The following is an 18,564-nucleotide window of genomic DNA, read 5'->3' as shown; positions in this document are numbered from 1 at the left end:
TACATTTAAGTATTCCCGTTTTTCTTTTTCTGTTGTTTTGAGTTAATTCTCTAATTTTTTATGTGTGTTAAAAAAACTAGCATTACAATTTGGAAATATGTCAGCTACTTGGGTTTAGCAAATTTGAAAACAAAAGTACACTCTAATTCTCATTTGCTTTTTTGTACAATAAAGGAAACAAAAACAAAAAGGAAACAAGATATTGTAATATAATTTTATATTAAACGAAAAATAACACTCCCTAAAGTATTTTAAACATTTTAAATATAACATTCGTAGTTATAACAGTCTTCTTAAAACTAGAAAGTACAGCACTCTTGTTTTAAAAAGGCACTTGGGACCAATGGGATATTGATCAATGCTGACTGGGAAAAATAGTTAATAGTTTTATGTGGTGTTCGTATTATAAATGCAACAATAGGCACGCATTTTGCGTCACCTTACACACCAAATAAAAATAACTGCAAATGCATTCTGTTAATCCAAATATAAACATCAAGCATTGAAAAAATATGTCAATTCTGAGAGTAACTTAATTTAAGTTAAATGATTATTATGACGATCAACTCGTAGAAGAAGATCTAAGGAGCAGAACTACAATAAAAATCGTAATAAATCTTGTAGGTGGAGACCTACAGAGGACAAATAATGTAGTATATGAATAAAAATGCATGATAGTTACATGATTTAAAAAATCGCAATAAAATAGATGTGTCTCAATCTCCAAATAGAGAAAGACTGGAGCAGACGTATGTTCAGCATTGAACTAAAAAAAAAAGAATGTGTGTGTACTTTGTACGCACGTAAGAAGTTATACTTCTATTATATGATTTAAACGAAATTAATATACTTTTTATTTATATTTTATTTAAATATTAAACTAATTTATACTTACTACTTCTCAAACATTTTTATTAAAACAGTGCCAAAAATTAAAATAATAAAAGAATAAAACACACACAAACACATTAAAAATGCCACAAATGATTTCTGAACATTAATTGTCGGAAATTTTTTTTAACTAAATACGTATTTTCTGAAAATAAAATTATATAATAAATATACTTACAATCATAAAATGTATAAAAAAATAAAAAACTGAAAGTTTTTATTGGGATTCGAACCAACTATCAGCGCGGTTGGTATATTGGGGTTCATTCGCCTTAAACGCTTCGCCACGGAGGCAATGTGTCATTATGTGCGAAGATGGACTAACTAAACGGATTAAGCTTTTGACATTTTTGAATTAAATTAAATTATTTTGATTTTGAATTGAAATGATTTAGAATTGAAAAAATACAACAAAACATAGAGTAAGAAAACAATATATTAGGTGAACATTGATAGAAATTTTGATGGTAATCAAATTATGTAAATAAAAGTATTACATACTATGTATTTTGGTAGGTTCAAATAGGTAGGTACCTATGATACATTTACAATTATTACGTACCTGTTGCTTTTAAAAACTATTTAAATGTCACTACAATTATAAACTTTTTTGTTTCTGTCCTCACAACAATAAAACTAATATATTATACATTTGCTTACCTTCATATTGAACAATTATTTATTATTGACAGATCATTTCAACACCAAATCAGAGCCCGTATAACGACTAATAACATGCTGTCGGTGTGCGCATGCGCGCAGATCAATATAAATTCACCCTCAATCTCAACCGCGCCTAAAGAAGTATAACTTCAAAAACTGTAAAATGATATGTGAAATACTTACTTTGGCCAATACATCCTGTTAGTGATAAATACTTTCAAAATATACTTAAAACATACAGGGTAGCGACAAAGTATTGAAACAGTAATTTATCTGAAACCAATGAATATATTTATGAAATTCTAGGATCATGAATGAGATGATATTCTGCAATTTCTAGAGAACATTTCAAATTTATGTGACGTCAGAGTTTAGCATATCGCCGCCATCTTATTATTTTAAATGGCAACCTAGGCAGAATAGAATAGAATAGCAACCTAGGCATAAATAGAAAAGCTTATTTTTTCATCTTTTCAGCAATACCAGAAAAGTACATATTACTTATGAAAAACTATATTAAGTTGCAATTTTATTAATCCATTTTTATTTTTTACTACTCTTGGTACACTTCGCGTCATATAAAACTGGTACACTTTTTTTCTCCCAATGTAAACCTGTGTTCAGACTGACAATTATTGTTCGTGAATCACTTCGTTGTTGCCATCACAGATAACGGAATTGCACTAAATCTAAATACAAAAATATAACGTTCAAAATGTATATTTCGAATTGTAATACATATATTTAAATTCCATACTTGTTCACTGTAGAAGTTATTCATTTTGTATTAATTTCAAATTTAATTTTTAATTTTTCCACTGTGTTTTATTTATTCTACACAACTTAATGCAGTTTTGTCGTACAATTTACGAGAAACCAATCACACCTCTCGATTTGACATTAAACATAATAATTTAAAGTCATGTCAAGATTTATATCTATCATTATTTTTGAATTGAAATATTTTCATAAATTATAATAAAACACGAATCAATGTATGGATACTTAATTGAGATGACGGAAAATTACCATTGTTTTAGTTTTTGTTTTTAGTATATTAAAAAATGCGGTCTATCGCTCAGCCCCGTTTTTACCTAGTTTGATATAATATTTTCGTTGAACTAGCAACGTTGCCCTAGAAATTAGAATGACACTTGTGACAAGATCAACTTACACAACTTGAAAAACACGATTTTCGGTTATAAGAGTTGTACCAGTTTTTTTTTGACGCGAAGTGTACATCACTGATAGATAGATAATCTAAAACTGAAACCAGTAGCAGACACTGAAAAAATGTTCAAAACATTTTGTACACAATAAAATGTCAAGTTTTAAATTAGTCTTACTTGTATTTGACATCTGCCGTATGCAGTGTTTAAAAGTAATTTAATAAAAAAAAAAATAAAAACCTTATCTTGTAAAAGGTATATTTAAAATCCCTAAAAAGGGCTGTATCACAACAAAACGATTTCGGAATCAATATTCCATCATCAGTGTTATCACCTAAAATAAGTATAACTCTATAAGTAAAACAAACGTGAGGTTAAATTTTGACAAAGGTAAAAAAGTGAATAGGTAGTTATACTTACAGGTTTACATGCTTTAAGCCACCAAAATGTACGGGTAAAACCCCTTAAATTGATTTTAAACAGTTGGGGTTACATTATATTATCCGATTTTAAAGGATGTTAAAAATATTTCCAGATTAACACCTGGCATCACATGACATCAACCATATTGGTTGGGAAATTGTAGGTAGAACCTTACATGGCAGAGTTTAGGTGACAACTTCCAGAGGGTCAGTATATATAGCTATAGCACTTCTTTTTGGATGGGGAAAAGCATTGAACTCGTAATTTATATAGGTACTATAAGAAGTTTTCACTTCTGTCGGCACTCCCATGAGTGCTTTAATTTTTTTTTATACATTTTATGATTGTGAATATATTTGTTTATAATTTTTTTTTCAGAAAATGCGTATTTAGTTAAAATTTTTGCCAACAATTATTGTTCAGAAATCATTTCTTTGGTGCATTTTTCAATGTGTTTGTGTGTTTTATTATTTTATTTTTTTAAATTTTTGGTATTGTTTTAATAAAAATGTTTGGAAAGTAGTAAGTATTAATATTAGTTTAATATTTAAATAAAATATAAATAAACTGTTTAAAGTACATATATTAATTTCGTTGGAATCATATAATAGAAGTATAACTTCTTACTTGCGTACAAAGATAACCCTGTACTTAGTGATGAAACGCCATTCTGCTTGAACGGTACTGTTAACAGACACAATTGCTGATACTGGCCAGATTCCACTCCACACTGGATGGAGGAGATTCGAACACAATATCCACAAAAAGTTTGGAAACCATTGAACTATTTATAAGAGATCTTCCAATATTTAAATTGTTAAAGAGTTAACTTCTTCATTAGTACGTTTTATATCACCATAACCAATTAACATTAGTATCGGGATTCACGGGCGCCCATATAAAAATTTTTAGGGGGGGCAGACGTGAAGATGTTGCACATTACCTTATGTATACTTTGGATAACGATATAGAGCTTAAAGCACCCAGGGGCGTCATTTGATTGGGTCAGGGGGGGCATTTGCCCCCCTGACCCTGAAAATGACTGAAATTTACAAAAAATTGTTCAATTTTGTATTATGTTTGCATATAAATGTATTGTATACATAATGCTTGCCCCCCCTATCAAAATTTCAAATGACGCTCCTGAAAGCACCCGAAAAGCCAGAGGGGCCATGACCCCCCCTGCTTATGGATATGGGCGCCCATGCCTGGATTCGTTATCTTTCTGATAATTTTGGCATTATTCTTAAATTACTTTTAACTAAGTAAGACTAATTTAAAATTTGACATTTTATTGTGTACAAAATGTTTTTGACATTTTTCAGTGCCTACTACTGGTTTTTGTTTTAGATTATCTATCATCAGTGGTGTACCAAGAATAGTGAAAAATAAAAATGGATTAATAAAATTGCAATTTAATAGAGTTTATCATAAGTAATATGATAAACTCTATTAAATTTTGGTATTGCTGAAGAGGAAAAAATAATAAGCTTTTCTTGATATATTACTCGACCTAGGCAGCCATTTAAAAAAAAGAATGTGTGTGTACCTTGTACGCACGTAAGAAGTTATACTTCTATTATTATGATTTCAACAAAATTAATATACTTTAAACAGTTTATTTATATTTTATTTAAATATTAAACTAATTTTAATACTAACTACTTTTAAAAATTTTTTTATTAAAACAATACCAAAAATTAAAAAAATAAAACACACACAAACACATTGAAAAATGCCACAAATGATTTCCGAACAATAATTAATGGAAAAATTTTAACTAAATACGTATTTTCTGAAAAAAAGTTATGTACCTAATAATATATTTACAATCATAAAATGTATAAAAAAAAATAAAAGTTTGTATTGGGGATTGAACCCGCGCACATTGGCACGGTAGGTTTTGAAATTCAAGCATCTTTAGATTTTGGCTACGGAGACATATGCATCATGTTGGAAGATAGACCAACTGAACGTTTTAAACTTTTGACAGTTCTAAATTTAACCAAATTAGTTTGATTTTTGTGGAATTTAAATATCAAAATACAACAAAACATAGAGTAAGAAAACAATATTAGATGAATATTGGTAGAAAATTTGTTGATAATCAAATTATGTAAATCAAAGCATTACATACTAGGTAGGTTTATTTTACATTTTCCAAATAGGTAGGCACCTAACTATGTAATTTTTTATTACGATACTGAAACATTTAGAATTAGAAACATTTAGAATTACGTACCTGTTGCTTTTAAAAACTGTTTAAAATGTCACTATAATTTTAATCTTACTTTTTTCTCTGCCCTCACAACAATAAAAACTAATATACACATTTGTTTATGTACTCATAACCGACATATTGAACAATTATTGACAGTTCATTGTAATTACCCAATCAGAGCACGTTGTAACGTTTCAGTTGCGCTCAGGACCAAGACTTTTGATGAATTCGCGCACATATAAATTTACTCAATGTAAGTATAACTTCAAAAACAAGATGACGGCGATACGCTAAACGCTGACGTCACATAAGTTTAAATGTTCTAAATGGGAAATAAGCCAAAATTAGCTAATTGCGGCTATTTCCCATTTAGAATAGCTGATTACAAAAATGCCACAAGGAAATAGCTTCAGAACAACATTTAAATGTTCTCTAGAAAATACAGGATATCATCTCATTCACGATCCTAGAATTTCAAAAATATACAGGGTGGTTCATCTTATTCGCCTCGGTCTCTGTACGGAAAACCACTTGATATTTAAAAAAAATTTCTTCATAGAAATATACAGGGCCTTTAATACTATAATCTAAAAATAATGTGAATTATACAGGGTGTTCCAAAAAAGAGTGGTATATCAAAGTTATATTTTTTCTTATGGAATGCCCTATATCTGATGACATTACTGAATTGACCTTAAAAAATAAGCTATACTTTCATAAGGGTTCCCTATACCTAAATACAGGGTGTTTTGATTTATTTCGATTTTTATGAAAATGTAAGGTTTTAGAAAAAAATAAATACGAATCTAAGAATCAGTAACAAATTCTTTCTTGGATCTTAATAAAAGACTATTTGGCATACTTAACCAGATGCTTACTGCAACAAAATTTCTTACAGGGTGGTCAAAATATGAGAGTGTTCTATTAACAAATTCAAGCTGTAATAACTTACTTATTTTAAATGGAACACCCTGTATCTTACTAGTCTATCGCGTAGAAAATTTACTTAGCTTTCAATTTGTATTAGGGTTTCCTATACCTATCTTTTTACAGGGTGGTAAAAATATTAGATTGTTCTATTAACAAAAATTCAAGCTGTAATAACTTACTTATTTTAGAGTTGAGACTTCTGAGCTTCACTGATGAGGCATAAGGATGCTGAAATAGCTATATGGAGATGGTGGTCCAACTCTGAATCAAATATAAACAAAACCTGCCTTGATCTTTTTTATCTTTTACTTATTTTAAATGGAACACCCTGTATCTTACTAGTCTATCGCGTAGAAAATTTACTTAAATTTCAATTCTTGTTAGGGTTTCGTATACCTATCTCCCTTAATTTTTCAAATATTTAAAGATTTACTAATTTGTAAGCATTAAAAATTAGAATTAAGTAGATACCTATGTCATGGTTATTTACAACACATCACCAACACCGGCAATATACTTAACTATCTTAGTCAAGATACTTTCATTAATCAAATTCACATTTGTATCATTTAATCACACAGAGTGTTCTGATTTTAAATGACATACTCGATATTCTATTTTTATAGTGGAAGATATTTAAAATCTCTTCAATTCCATGTAAACACTCTCAATACACATGTTATTCTGTAAATATAAATTCTCATGTTATTCTGTAAATACCCATTTTTACATATTTTTGTACAATACGCTCGTTTTCGTCATAGTAGCCATTGCATTTAATTGTTTGTAATTGCGATTCAAAGATTCAAACAAAAAGTGGTGTTCTTAAATTAATAACCGTCGGTTTAAGATATGGAAAATACTTACACGAAATGAAATATAATAATTTAAATATCTTCCAGAATACGGCATCTAATATAGGGTATGCAGTTTAATATAAATATAAACATATTATTCAATGTCACATGTAGGCCAAAATCAACTAAAATAATAAAACACTCTGTGTGATTACATGATAACAATGAAAATTTTATTAATGACAGTATCTTGTCTAAGTATATTGCCGGTGTTGGTGATGTGTTGTACATAACCACGATATACATAGGTACTTACTAATTTTTAAAGCTTACAAATTAGGAAATCTTTAAATATTTAAAAAATGAAGGAAGATAGGTATAGGAAACCCTAGTAAAAATTGAAAGCTAAATAAATTTTCTACGCGATAGACTAGTAAGATACAGGGTGTACTATTTAAAATAAGTAAGTCATTACAGCTTGAATTTGTTATAGAACAATCTAATATTTTGACCACCCTGTAAAAAGATAGGTATAGGAAACCCTAATACAAATTGAAAGCTAAGTAAATTTTCTACGCGATAGACTAGTAAGATACAGGGTGTTCCATTTAAAATAAGTAAGTTATTACAGCTTGAATTTGTTAATAGAACAATCTCATATTTTGACCACCTTGTAAGAAACTTTGTTGCAATAAGCATCTGTTTAAGTATGCTAAATAGTCTATTATTAAGATCCAAGAAAGAATTTGTTACTGATTCTTAGATTCGTAGATATTTATTTTTTTCTAAAACCTTACATTTTTATAAAAATCGAAATAAATCAAAACACCCTGTATTTAGGTATAGGGAACCCTTATCAAAGTATAGTTTATTTTTTAAGGTTAATTCAATAATGTCATCAGATATAGGGTATTCCATAAGAAAAAATATAACTTTGGTATACCACTCTTTTTTGGAGCACCCTGTATAATTCATATTATTTTTGGATTGTAGTATTAATGGTCCTGTATATTTCTGTGAAGAAATTTTCCGTACAGACACCGACGCGAATAAGTTGAACCACCCTGTATATTCATTGGTTTAATAGTAATTACCGTGTTTCCATATTTTTTCGCTAACCTATATGTTAAAATAGATGATAACTCTGAAGGCATGAAAAAATACTGTTAATAGAGAAAAATTCATTATTTTATTCAACAGCAACTACTATTTTCCCAGCCAGCTTCAATTATTAATATAATATATAAAAGTAAAAGTGGTAAAAACTTGTAAATATATAAAAAATATCCATGCGGAATTTCCACCATTTTGCTTATCACCATTCCGCTATAATACTGATTATAAATATATTAGTCTTTCTGAAGTAGGTAAACAAGTTCATCAAATGTTCCCTTTAATGACTCAATAAAGTCCGAGCTGCGATGGTATGGAGGGTAACTTGTTACTAGCACCCCAAGTTCATCGTCCTTGATTATGTACCTGAAAAATCAATTTTAGATTACAAAAAGAAGCATACCGATGGCTTAGTGTGAAAACCTCGTATCTCATTAAATTACAATTTTACAGGAGAGGCAAAAAACTGATTTTCTGCATAATATAACCTAAAAACAAAAATTACGTTACGTATTTCTAATTCGAGCACATTGAGACAAATATCTGATATTGGCACAGAGCTAAAAGTGTTAAATGCTATTAAATTGGAAATACAAATATTAACTATGAAAAACACGTAAATATCCTTGCAGTATATAGAGCATTTGCCCAAGTAACTATGATAACCTCGTATATCTGGATATACGTGTTTTTCATCTCAAATGAGGTTATGTTTATTATTATTTACGAGGTTTTCATTTTTCATAGCTTATTGCACACCTCCAAATACTAGGTCGATACAATACAAATCTTTTGATTTAAGGTTCATAAAATGTTTCTATATGCCGGAATACCTTTTGTTGTTCACAAAAAAGTCGAATCTCTGAAACAAACACTCCAAATTAAGTACCAAATTCTTGGTTATAAATATACGTGGTATTCACACTAAATCAAGAGAGCAATTGATATACGTGGTTTCTTTTTTCGGCTGTAGAAAATAGTCTAGAGTATTTGGATTTTTTATAACAGTTGTAAATCGTGAGATACAAGGTTTTCAAACTAAAACCACCAAAATGTCATTTTCGAACACTAAGACATCGATACCACTCGATACAGAGGTCGGCATAAGTCAGGCAACAAATTTGCATTTAGAGAAAAATATGTAGCGTCAAAATGAATTTTTACAAAAAAAAGGGATTCGAAAAAAGGTTACTGTAAGTGTTAAAATTGATGCCCATCTTGATTAATATTGAAACGTTTCGCAACGGAGGGGCAGGTTCGGCAAAGTACGTCAAGCTGTCCGCGAAGACTTTCAAATTCTTTTTCAACTGCAATTCGTAGGTCGGGAATGGTGCGCAGTCCTCTTGCAAAAACGCGGTTCTTGAGAAGGCCCCACGGAAAGAAATCCCAGGGTGTCAGGTCACATGACCGTGTGGGCCACTCAACGATTCCTCGTCTGCACATCCATTATCCAAAATGAACATTAAGGTACTCCCGCACACACGCCACGTAGTTCGACGCCCACGTACTATCATGACACCGACACAACTGTCTGAAGCACGAACATGCTTCGTTTTAATCTTTTGCCTGACTTGTGCAGACCCCTGTATAATTAACATAATATGATATAGTTTATGACAATGCAGTGTCGTAACAGAGGAATAAAAGCTTTCAATAAATAATTGGGGTAGCGGGTAGGTACTTGCCACGATCCCTGTAAAAATAGACCTACTTCAGGGGTTAGCGACCCTGCCCCCACGCCAGCTCATGAGATTTTACCATACCATGCTGTAAAACTCATGATCCATAACCCTATACAGGGTGTCCAGAAACTCTACCGACAAACGAAGACAGGAGATTCCTCAGATAATTTTAAGACAATTTAATCAAATTCACTTAGTCCGAAAATGCTTCCTAAGGGAGCTAGAGCTCTTGGAAAATGGCGTCTGGTAATTAGTTTTTCTTACATACCTCCAGAACGCTTCTATTAAAAATAACGAAATTTGGTAAGATTATTAATCTTCCAGGGACAAATCGATTCCATCTATTGCGAATTTCTAGTACATAGGCGTCCGTTTTGGGTAGAGCAACGGTTTTTCTATCGCATAGCTTTTTTGTCTCTAACTTTTAAGCATTTTTGACTCTGGATTATTGAATCGTGAGGTATTCTAGGACTAAAAGGTACTCTTCCTTTAAGTCGGTAGGACACACCGTTTTCTAGAAAAATCGATTAGAAAATTTTTCGTTTCTTGAATTAGAAAAAAAATTGAAAATAAATTTTCAAAAAAAAAAACTGTCTATTTTACCAACTTAAAACAAGAGTAACTTTTAGTACTAGAATACTTCACAATTTAATAATACAGAGTCAAAAATGCTTAAAAATTAAAGACAAAAAAGTTATGCGATAAAATAACCCTTGCCCTACCCAAAACGGACGCCTATGACCGGCACTAGAAATTCGCAACGGATGGAATCGATTTATATCTGAAAGATAAATACGAGATTAATTTTCGTTGTTCTAAATAGAAGCGTTCTGGAGGTATTTAAGAAAAACTAATTACCAGACGCCATCTTCAAATAGCTCTAGCTCCCCTAGGAAGCAGTCCCTAGGTCCAGTGTGGAAAGCACTTATGGTATAAAATTATTTCTGTCCTTGTTTTAAAAAATTATAAAAAAACGCTGACACCCGTCGATTTTTAGATATATATAATTTGGCGATTTTTAAACATAAATTTTAATGTACAGGGTGATTCACGCGAGTCCAGCAGAGTTCATAAGCTTTATTTTTAATGGAATACCCTGTACATTTTTACAGTTTTAAAAGCTGCTTAACAATTTGATTTTGACAAACTATATTAGTAGTGTGTATTATGAATGATATTGGGTGATATTTTGCAAGTAAAAAGTATGAAAATTATAAAAAACGCTAGGTTACGTCCACTTTTAAATTGAAATGAGAGGTTTATAATCATAAATTTAAATATATAGGTTGATCCACGCAAATTTAGCATAGTCCATTATCTTTAATCTTAATGAAATATCCTGTATATTTTTATGTTTTTAGAACCTACTTAACAACCTCATCTCAAAAAAGTGTATTATAAGGGTCTATTATGAATAATACAAGGTAAAATTTTGAAATTATTTATAAATTTCGTCAATACATTAAATTTAATACAAAACCCATTATATTGACATCTAGTTTAGAGAATTGATGTTTTTATTTAGCTAATTTAAAAAAATAATACCCTTATTTAAAGTGTGATATTATTATTATTCTTAATAGACTCTACATAATACACTTTTTTAAGATGAGGTTGTCAAGTAGCTTCTAGAAACATAAAAATATGCAGGGTGTTTTATTAAAACTAAAGATCATGGACATTGCTGGAGTTACGTGAATCACCTCGTATATTTAAATGTTTATAAAGCACCCATTTGAATTTAAAAATTAACGTGTCCTAGCGTTTTTTATAAATTTTTAAAGTAAAGACACAAATAATTATATTCTATAAGTGGTTTCTATACTTTATAATTTCAAAGTTTCACCCTGTATTGTTGATAAAACACCCTACATGATACACTTCGTTGAAATCAGGTTGTTAAGCAGCTTTAAAAGATATCAAAATATACAGGATATTCCATTAAAAATAAAGCTTACAGACTATGATAGGCTTGCTAAATTATTCTGCACATTTAAATATGTTTAAGCGCACAGGAAATGGTCAGGACACGTCGCAAGACAGAGAGACAACAGATGGACAACGAAGATCTTAGGGTGGCGGCCAAGGGCGGACAAACGAAGTCGTGGAAGACCACCTACCAGATGGGTCCATCTATCTATATTAATAGAATATACTATATTAAGAGAATAGCGACAAACTGGATTGCAGCTGCCCAGGACAAAGAAGGGTGGAGACATCTTGAGGAGGCCTATGTCCGACAGTGGACAAATTTGGCTGTGTGATGAAGCTCACATTGATATATACAAACCGACGGGTCTCAGCGTTTTTTATAATTTTTTAAAACAAGGACAGAAATAATTTTGCCTTCCACCCTATATATCCCGCCTAGTCCTAAAAATCCTAATGATATTCAAATAGCTGCTTAGAATATTAGAAGTCTGTATCAACTAGGAAAACTGGACAACGTTGTATCCGAGATAGATGGAGTAAATATCCAGGTACTAGGACTAAGCTTCTAGGCGTATTGTGTAAACCCGATGGCTAAACTGGGCTGAGAACCCTGGGAATTTACAACAAATGTCAAAGTGAAACATCACATACACAGTTCGGATTCAGCAATGGTTTGGTAACCAGAGGAGCCCTGTTTGCCTTTAATGTACTGGAACAGAGATGCACAGATGTCAACCAAGATTATGTATGTCTGATTCATTGACTACACTAAGGCCTTTGACAATGTGAAGCGTAACAACTGCTGGAAATCTTATATAAAAACTAGGCTCCTGGTCAGAAGAAATAAGTATTCAGAAGGGACGTATTCTCTCGCCAATGCTATTCAATTTATACTTTGAATATCTTTTCCGTGAAGCATTAGAGGAGTCAACTGGAATAGGGATAAACGCAGTTCTTGTCAACAACATCAGATATGCTGATGATACAGCTATAATAGCTAAAAATTTGGAAGACCTCCAGAGACCCTTTGATAAAACATTTATGGTTAGTATTACGCGCGGTTTATACAGGGTGTTTGGTAAAGAATGGACAATAGCCTAACCGTAGATTCCTTAGCTTAAAATAGGTAGATTTAAGCTAACTTACTTTAGTACAAAAGTTGATAATAACCGAAATACAGGGTGTCAAAGTTAAACTTTTATTTTATTTATTTTTGAATATTTCCTGATAGGCATGGGACAACAACACGAAATTTGCTAAGTGGTGCTGGTATTATACAATCTACTAAATTATGTTAAACAAACGTTTCTGGCTACTACCAGCGGCGTACGACGGGGAGTCGTCAATGGTTGACCCTTCCCAAATTCTACGCCACTGGCGGAATTGCTATTTTTGTGCAAGTTTTTGATTTTCCAATACTTTCTATGTAAAAAACATACTCTTCATTCGTAACGATAAAGCCATTAGTTTTCGAGATATTTGAAGCTAAAAACGAAGGAGCCATCGCTCCTCATCGCAAAATCAACCATTCACTTTCCCCTGTCGTACGCCTCTGGTAGTAGCCAGAAACGATTATTTAACATAATTTAGTAGGGTGTACAGTTCATACACTTTCTGCCAAGTATGACACGGATATGTCAAATTATTTTAAAGTATTCTTTTGTTTTAATAATTTATTCTTTATTTAAAACTTTAAGCACTATGTGTGCCCGGTACTATAAAACTATTTGACATATCCTTATGGTACTTGGCAGAAAGTGTAGCTACTGTACACCCTACTAAATTATGTTAAATAATCGTTTGTGGTTAATACCAGAGGCGTACCACAGGGGAAAGTGAATAGTTGACCCTTCCCAAATTCAACGCCAGTGATGAAACTGCTATTTTAGCATAACTTTTAGATTCTCCAATATTTTCTATTAAAGATATACACAAAATAACCTGGATCTCTCCTGATGGGAAAACGAGAAACCAAATAGACCATGTCCTCATTGAAAGAAAACACAACAGATCTGTGACTGATTGTAGAAGTTACAGAGGAGCAGACGCGGATAGCGATCATATATTGACAATAGTCAAATTTAAGCAAGAAATTCCCAAGCTACCAAGAAAAGGAACTGGGAACATAGAAGAGGAATGGGAACTAATACAAGCAGCTGTGATAGAAGCGGCAGACCTAAGCATTGGGAAAGCAGAAAAAGAAAAGAGAGAACAATGGTTTGATGAGGACTGCAAAAGAATTCTAGAGCAGAGAAACAACACAAAAATGGAAAATATTAGAAACAACACAGAAAAAAGTAACGAGTATTATAAAGAAAAGAGAAGAGAAGCTAAGCGATTATGTAGGCAAAAGAAGAGAAAATCACTGGAAAAGCAACTAGAAATAATAGAAGAAAACTATGTCCAAAAAGAAGTTAAAAATTTTTATCAAGGAGTAAAAAAAACACGAGGGACTCAAAATAAATGCACAATGTTTTGCAGAAATAAAGATGGTATGTTGCTGGGAGACAAGACAGAAAAATTGAATAGATGGGCAGAATACTTCGGAGAATTATTAAACGATAAAGCCCAAACAGAAACAGAAATGCAACAGCGAGGGCAAGAAATCGAACAACAACAAATACAAGAAGCGGAACCACAACAAACACATGCACCGACAGAAAGGGAGATAATAACGGTAATTGTACCTAAAAAACAATAAAAGTGCCGGAGAAAGCGGAGTTCCAGCAGAGATATTAAAGGTAGGAGGAAATATACTGCAGCATAAAATAGCTGGACTTATAAAGAAAATATGGGACAACGAAAAAATGCCGGAGTAATGGAACACAGCACTCATCTGCCCAATTCACAAGAAAGGTGATAAGACCATATGTGAAAATTACAGAGGAATCGCACTGTTAGAAGTGGTGTATAAGGTATTAGCAAAAATTATAAGAACTAGATTGAAAGCTTATGAATCAGAGATAATAGGAGAATACCAGGCTGGTTTCAGACAGGGAAGAGGAACAACCGATCAAATTTTTTTGCTAAAGTTATTACAAAACAATAGTTATGAACAAAATCTAGGCTTACATATGCTCTTATCGATTTTAAACAGGCTTACGACTCTATCTCACGAAACGGGCTATACGAAGCAATGAGAGCACTAGGAATATCAGAGAAACTGATACGATTAGTTAAAATGACGTTAACCAACACAGTCAATAAAGTCATGATAGAAGGCAGTTTTTCAAATCAGTTTAACGTCAACATAGGATTAAAACAAGGGGACCCCCCGTCAATAGACTTATTCAATCTAGTACTAGAAAATATAATTAGAGGAGCCAATATCCACACAAGCGGCACGATTCTTAACAGAAGACAACAGTGTATAGGTTTTGCAGACGACTTGGTGTTTCTGACGCGTTCAAGAATAGAACTTCAAAAAATGTTCAAGCAATTTGAAGAAGAAGCAAAAAAATATGGCCTGACTATAAACCAAGGAAAAACCAAGTATATGGAAATGAGAGGAGAAAATGCTGAAGAAAATAAGTGGATTACTCTAAGGACAAATGACAAAGATTATAAATTTGAGAAAGTAACTGAATTTGAGTACCTTGGAGTCACAGTTACAAATAGAGGAGACGAGAGAGAGATAGATAAACGGTTGTTAAAAGGTAGCAAAGCAGTAGGTTCATTAAACGCACTGTCGAAGGCAAAAAACGTGTCCAGGGCAGCCAAGATCCGAGCGTATGAAACAATAGTGAAACCAACGGTGCTGTATGCATGTGAAACTTGGACAATGAACCAGAAAGTAGAAAAGAAGCTAGAGATTTGGGAGACAAAAATATTGAGAAAAATTTTTGGGGGTATAAAGGAGACTAATGGGGAATGGAGCAGAAGAACAAACCTGGAGATAATGGAGATGTATAAGAAACCTAAAATAACTCAGAAAATCAAGGCACAGAGTTAGATGGTTGGGCCGTTTTACGAATGCCACAAGAAAGAAACGTCCTAAGAGTTTTATCAGCAGGAGAACAAGGGAAGAAAAGAAGAGGGAGACCACGAAGGAAGTGGTTTGATGCCGTCCGAACTGACCTAGAAGAAACGGGTACAAGAGACTGGAGAGGACAAGTACAGGACCGCAAAAAGTGGAAGAAATTAGTCAAGACTATCGAAGCCAAGGGCCTCTAAGGCCTGTAGGGCTATTATATATATTATATATAATATTTTCTATGCAAATAATAACATTTTCGTAACTTCATACGTAACGATAAAGTCGTTAGTTTTCGAGATATCTGAAGTTAAAAATGAAAAGGCACACTTATTTTGATTAATGTTTTATGCTCCTTCGTTTTTAGCTTCAAATATCTCGAAAACAAATGGCTTTATCGTTACGAATAAAGAGTATGTTTTTTACATAGAAAGTATTGGAAAATAAAAAAATTGCACTAAAATAGCAATTCCGTCAGTGGCGTAGAATTTGGGAAGGGTCAACCATTCACGTTCCCCTGTCGTACGCCTCTGGTACTAGCCAGAAACGTTTGTTTCACATAATTAAGTAGATTATACAATACCAGCACCACTTACCAAATTTCGTGTTGTTGTCCCATGCCTGTCAGGAAATATTCAAAAATAAATAAAATAAAAGTTTAACTTTGACACCCTGTATTTACGTTATTATCAACTTTTGTACTAAGGTAAGTTAGCTTAAATCGACCTATTTTAACCTCAGGAATCTATGGTTAAGCTATGGCTCATTCTTTACCAAACATATCAAAATATATCAAAATCAGGAAAACAAAAATGATCGTTTAAAAAAATTAACAATTTTGGACAATTAGTTTTTAGTGGACAGGTCGTTGAGCGGTTTTGCGGTACGAATATCTTATAACTATTATCAACGAGACTAACCAACATTCAGAAGAAATTCGTCTACGTATTGAACACGCACGAGCTGTGTTCGTTAAAATAAAAAAAAAATGGTTGACAGAACTGTACCTTTCTATGACTCTAAGAATTAAAATAGTTAGGTGTTATCTTTACCTTAGCGGTAATAAGTGCTTTTATGCGCACAAAGACTTAATGAAAAGTGACTTACTGAATCGTGAGTCTAAGCTTAGAATCTACAAAACAGTAATTAGACCAGTGGCCACATATGGATGTGAAACGTGGACCCTCTCAACCACCGATGAAAATCAACTGAGAATATTTGAGTGCAAAATACTAAGAAAGATATATGGGGGCCAACCTATTGCAGCGATGGTTCATGGAGAATTAAAATTAAGCACGAAATGGATGAACTAATGCAGAGCTCAGATATTGTTGGATCTGTAAAGTCACCAATACTAAACTGGAATGGTCACTTAGAAATAATGCCAGATGATCGAGCTATAAAAGTAATCCGGAGATGGAAGCCCCAAGGAAATAGAACAAGAGGAAGGTAAAAGATGGATAGACGACTTAGAGGAAGATCTTAAAACCAGGAACATCAAGCAGTGGCGAAGGAAAGTATCCGACAGGGCAGAATGGAAGAACATTGTTAAGCAGGCCAAGACTCACAATGGTAGAGCCATTAGAAGAAGAAGGTGTTATGTGTTTTCCATACTTGGATGATACCAAGATGATGATGATGATACAGTATGGAAATCTAGACACTAAATGAGGAACTTCTTAAAACGATAAGAGACATTTGAAATGTGGGTCTACAGGCACATTCTCAGAGTTTCCTGAACAGATTGTTCAGGAAATGTAAGTCAACTACCGTCTCTACATCGATTCCTCAACCGTCCAATAAGAAAAATGATCTTATCATGGAACAAGAAAAAATTATGACGTCAATCGTTTCCCTGGGAGAAGGCAGCTCTTCAGACAACGGCAGATGGGAAGAAGTTCGTCATAGAAGCAGAAGACAGAGACAAGCTATTGTAGGTACAAGTACAGATACCACGATAAAAGGTACTCCTAAGTTCGTGGATCTCCACGTATACAGAATAGAACCAACTGCAACAGCTGCTTCCATTGTACAGCATCTAAAGCCTCATTTTCCAGAGGTCATTTGTGAGGGGATAAATTCACGTCATCCTGAACTATATGCATCCTTCAAAGTACGGATACACCAAGAACACTTCACGAAGGCAATGGATCCTGCAGTATGGCCTAAGAACGCTTGTGTAAATAGTTTTTTATACCTACGGGGGCAACCCCAAAATCAGGGGTAAGTTTTATTCCAAATTTAATGCTGTTAAATATTCAAAGCATAAATAGTGATAAAATATGTGATGTTATTTTAGAACTTAATTCTCATAAGTGCATAAATATTATCTGTTTAACGGAATTATGGGAATCAAATGATTCTATTGGGAACGTCAACATTGAAGGTTTTATCCTAGCAAGTTGTTATTTGGGAGGTAACTCAATAAGAGGAGGAGGCGTAGGAATTTGGGTTCGAAAAGGTCTTAATTTTAATAACAAACTCAACTCTAGGATAAAGCAATATTGTGTTGATAAACATTCTGAATTTTGTATTATTTCTTTCAAAGACAAGAAAAATAACTCATATGTTATATTAAATTGTTACAATCTGGTGATTTAAGTATTTTTTTGAATAACCTCGAAGGTATTTTAAATTATTTATATAAACCAAATATACGTTTTGTAATATGTGGTGATTTTAATGTAGATACCAGAAATATGACTAACGACCATGTTAATCTACTCAATGTTTTACTGAATTTTAATATTAATTTTAATCTTGTTAATTG

General features: G+C 32.4%; 1 protein-coding gene across 1 annotated transcript in view; it reads right to left on the bottom strand.

Annotated features, from left to right (window-relative positions):
- Positions 1–202: 202 nt before the first annotated feature.
- Positions 203–18,564, bottom strand: part of LOC114337383 (carnitine O-palmitoyltransferase 2, mitochondrial) — a 74,425-nt gene continuing 56,063 nt past the window's right edge. The window contains exon 5 of the mRNA XM_050663165.1: positions 203–8,573. Within this exon, the coding sequence (XP_050519122.1) occupies positions 8,444–8,573 (130 nt within the window). The 3' untranslated portion in view covers positions 203–8,443. The remainder of the gene's footprint in view (positions 8,574–18,564) is intronic.

This window comes from Diabrotica virgifera, chromosome 10 (genome assembly GCF_917563875.1).
Source record: "Diabrotica virgifera virgifera chromosome 10, PGI_DIABVI_V3a".
Lineage (NCBI taxonomy): Eukaryota > Metazoa > Arthropoda > Insecta > Coleoptera > Chrysomelidae > Diabrotica > Diabrotica virgifera.
The sequence above is the reverse complement of the archived record's forward strand: the minus strand, read 5'-3'. Positions and strand labels throughout refer to the sequence as shown.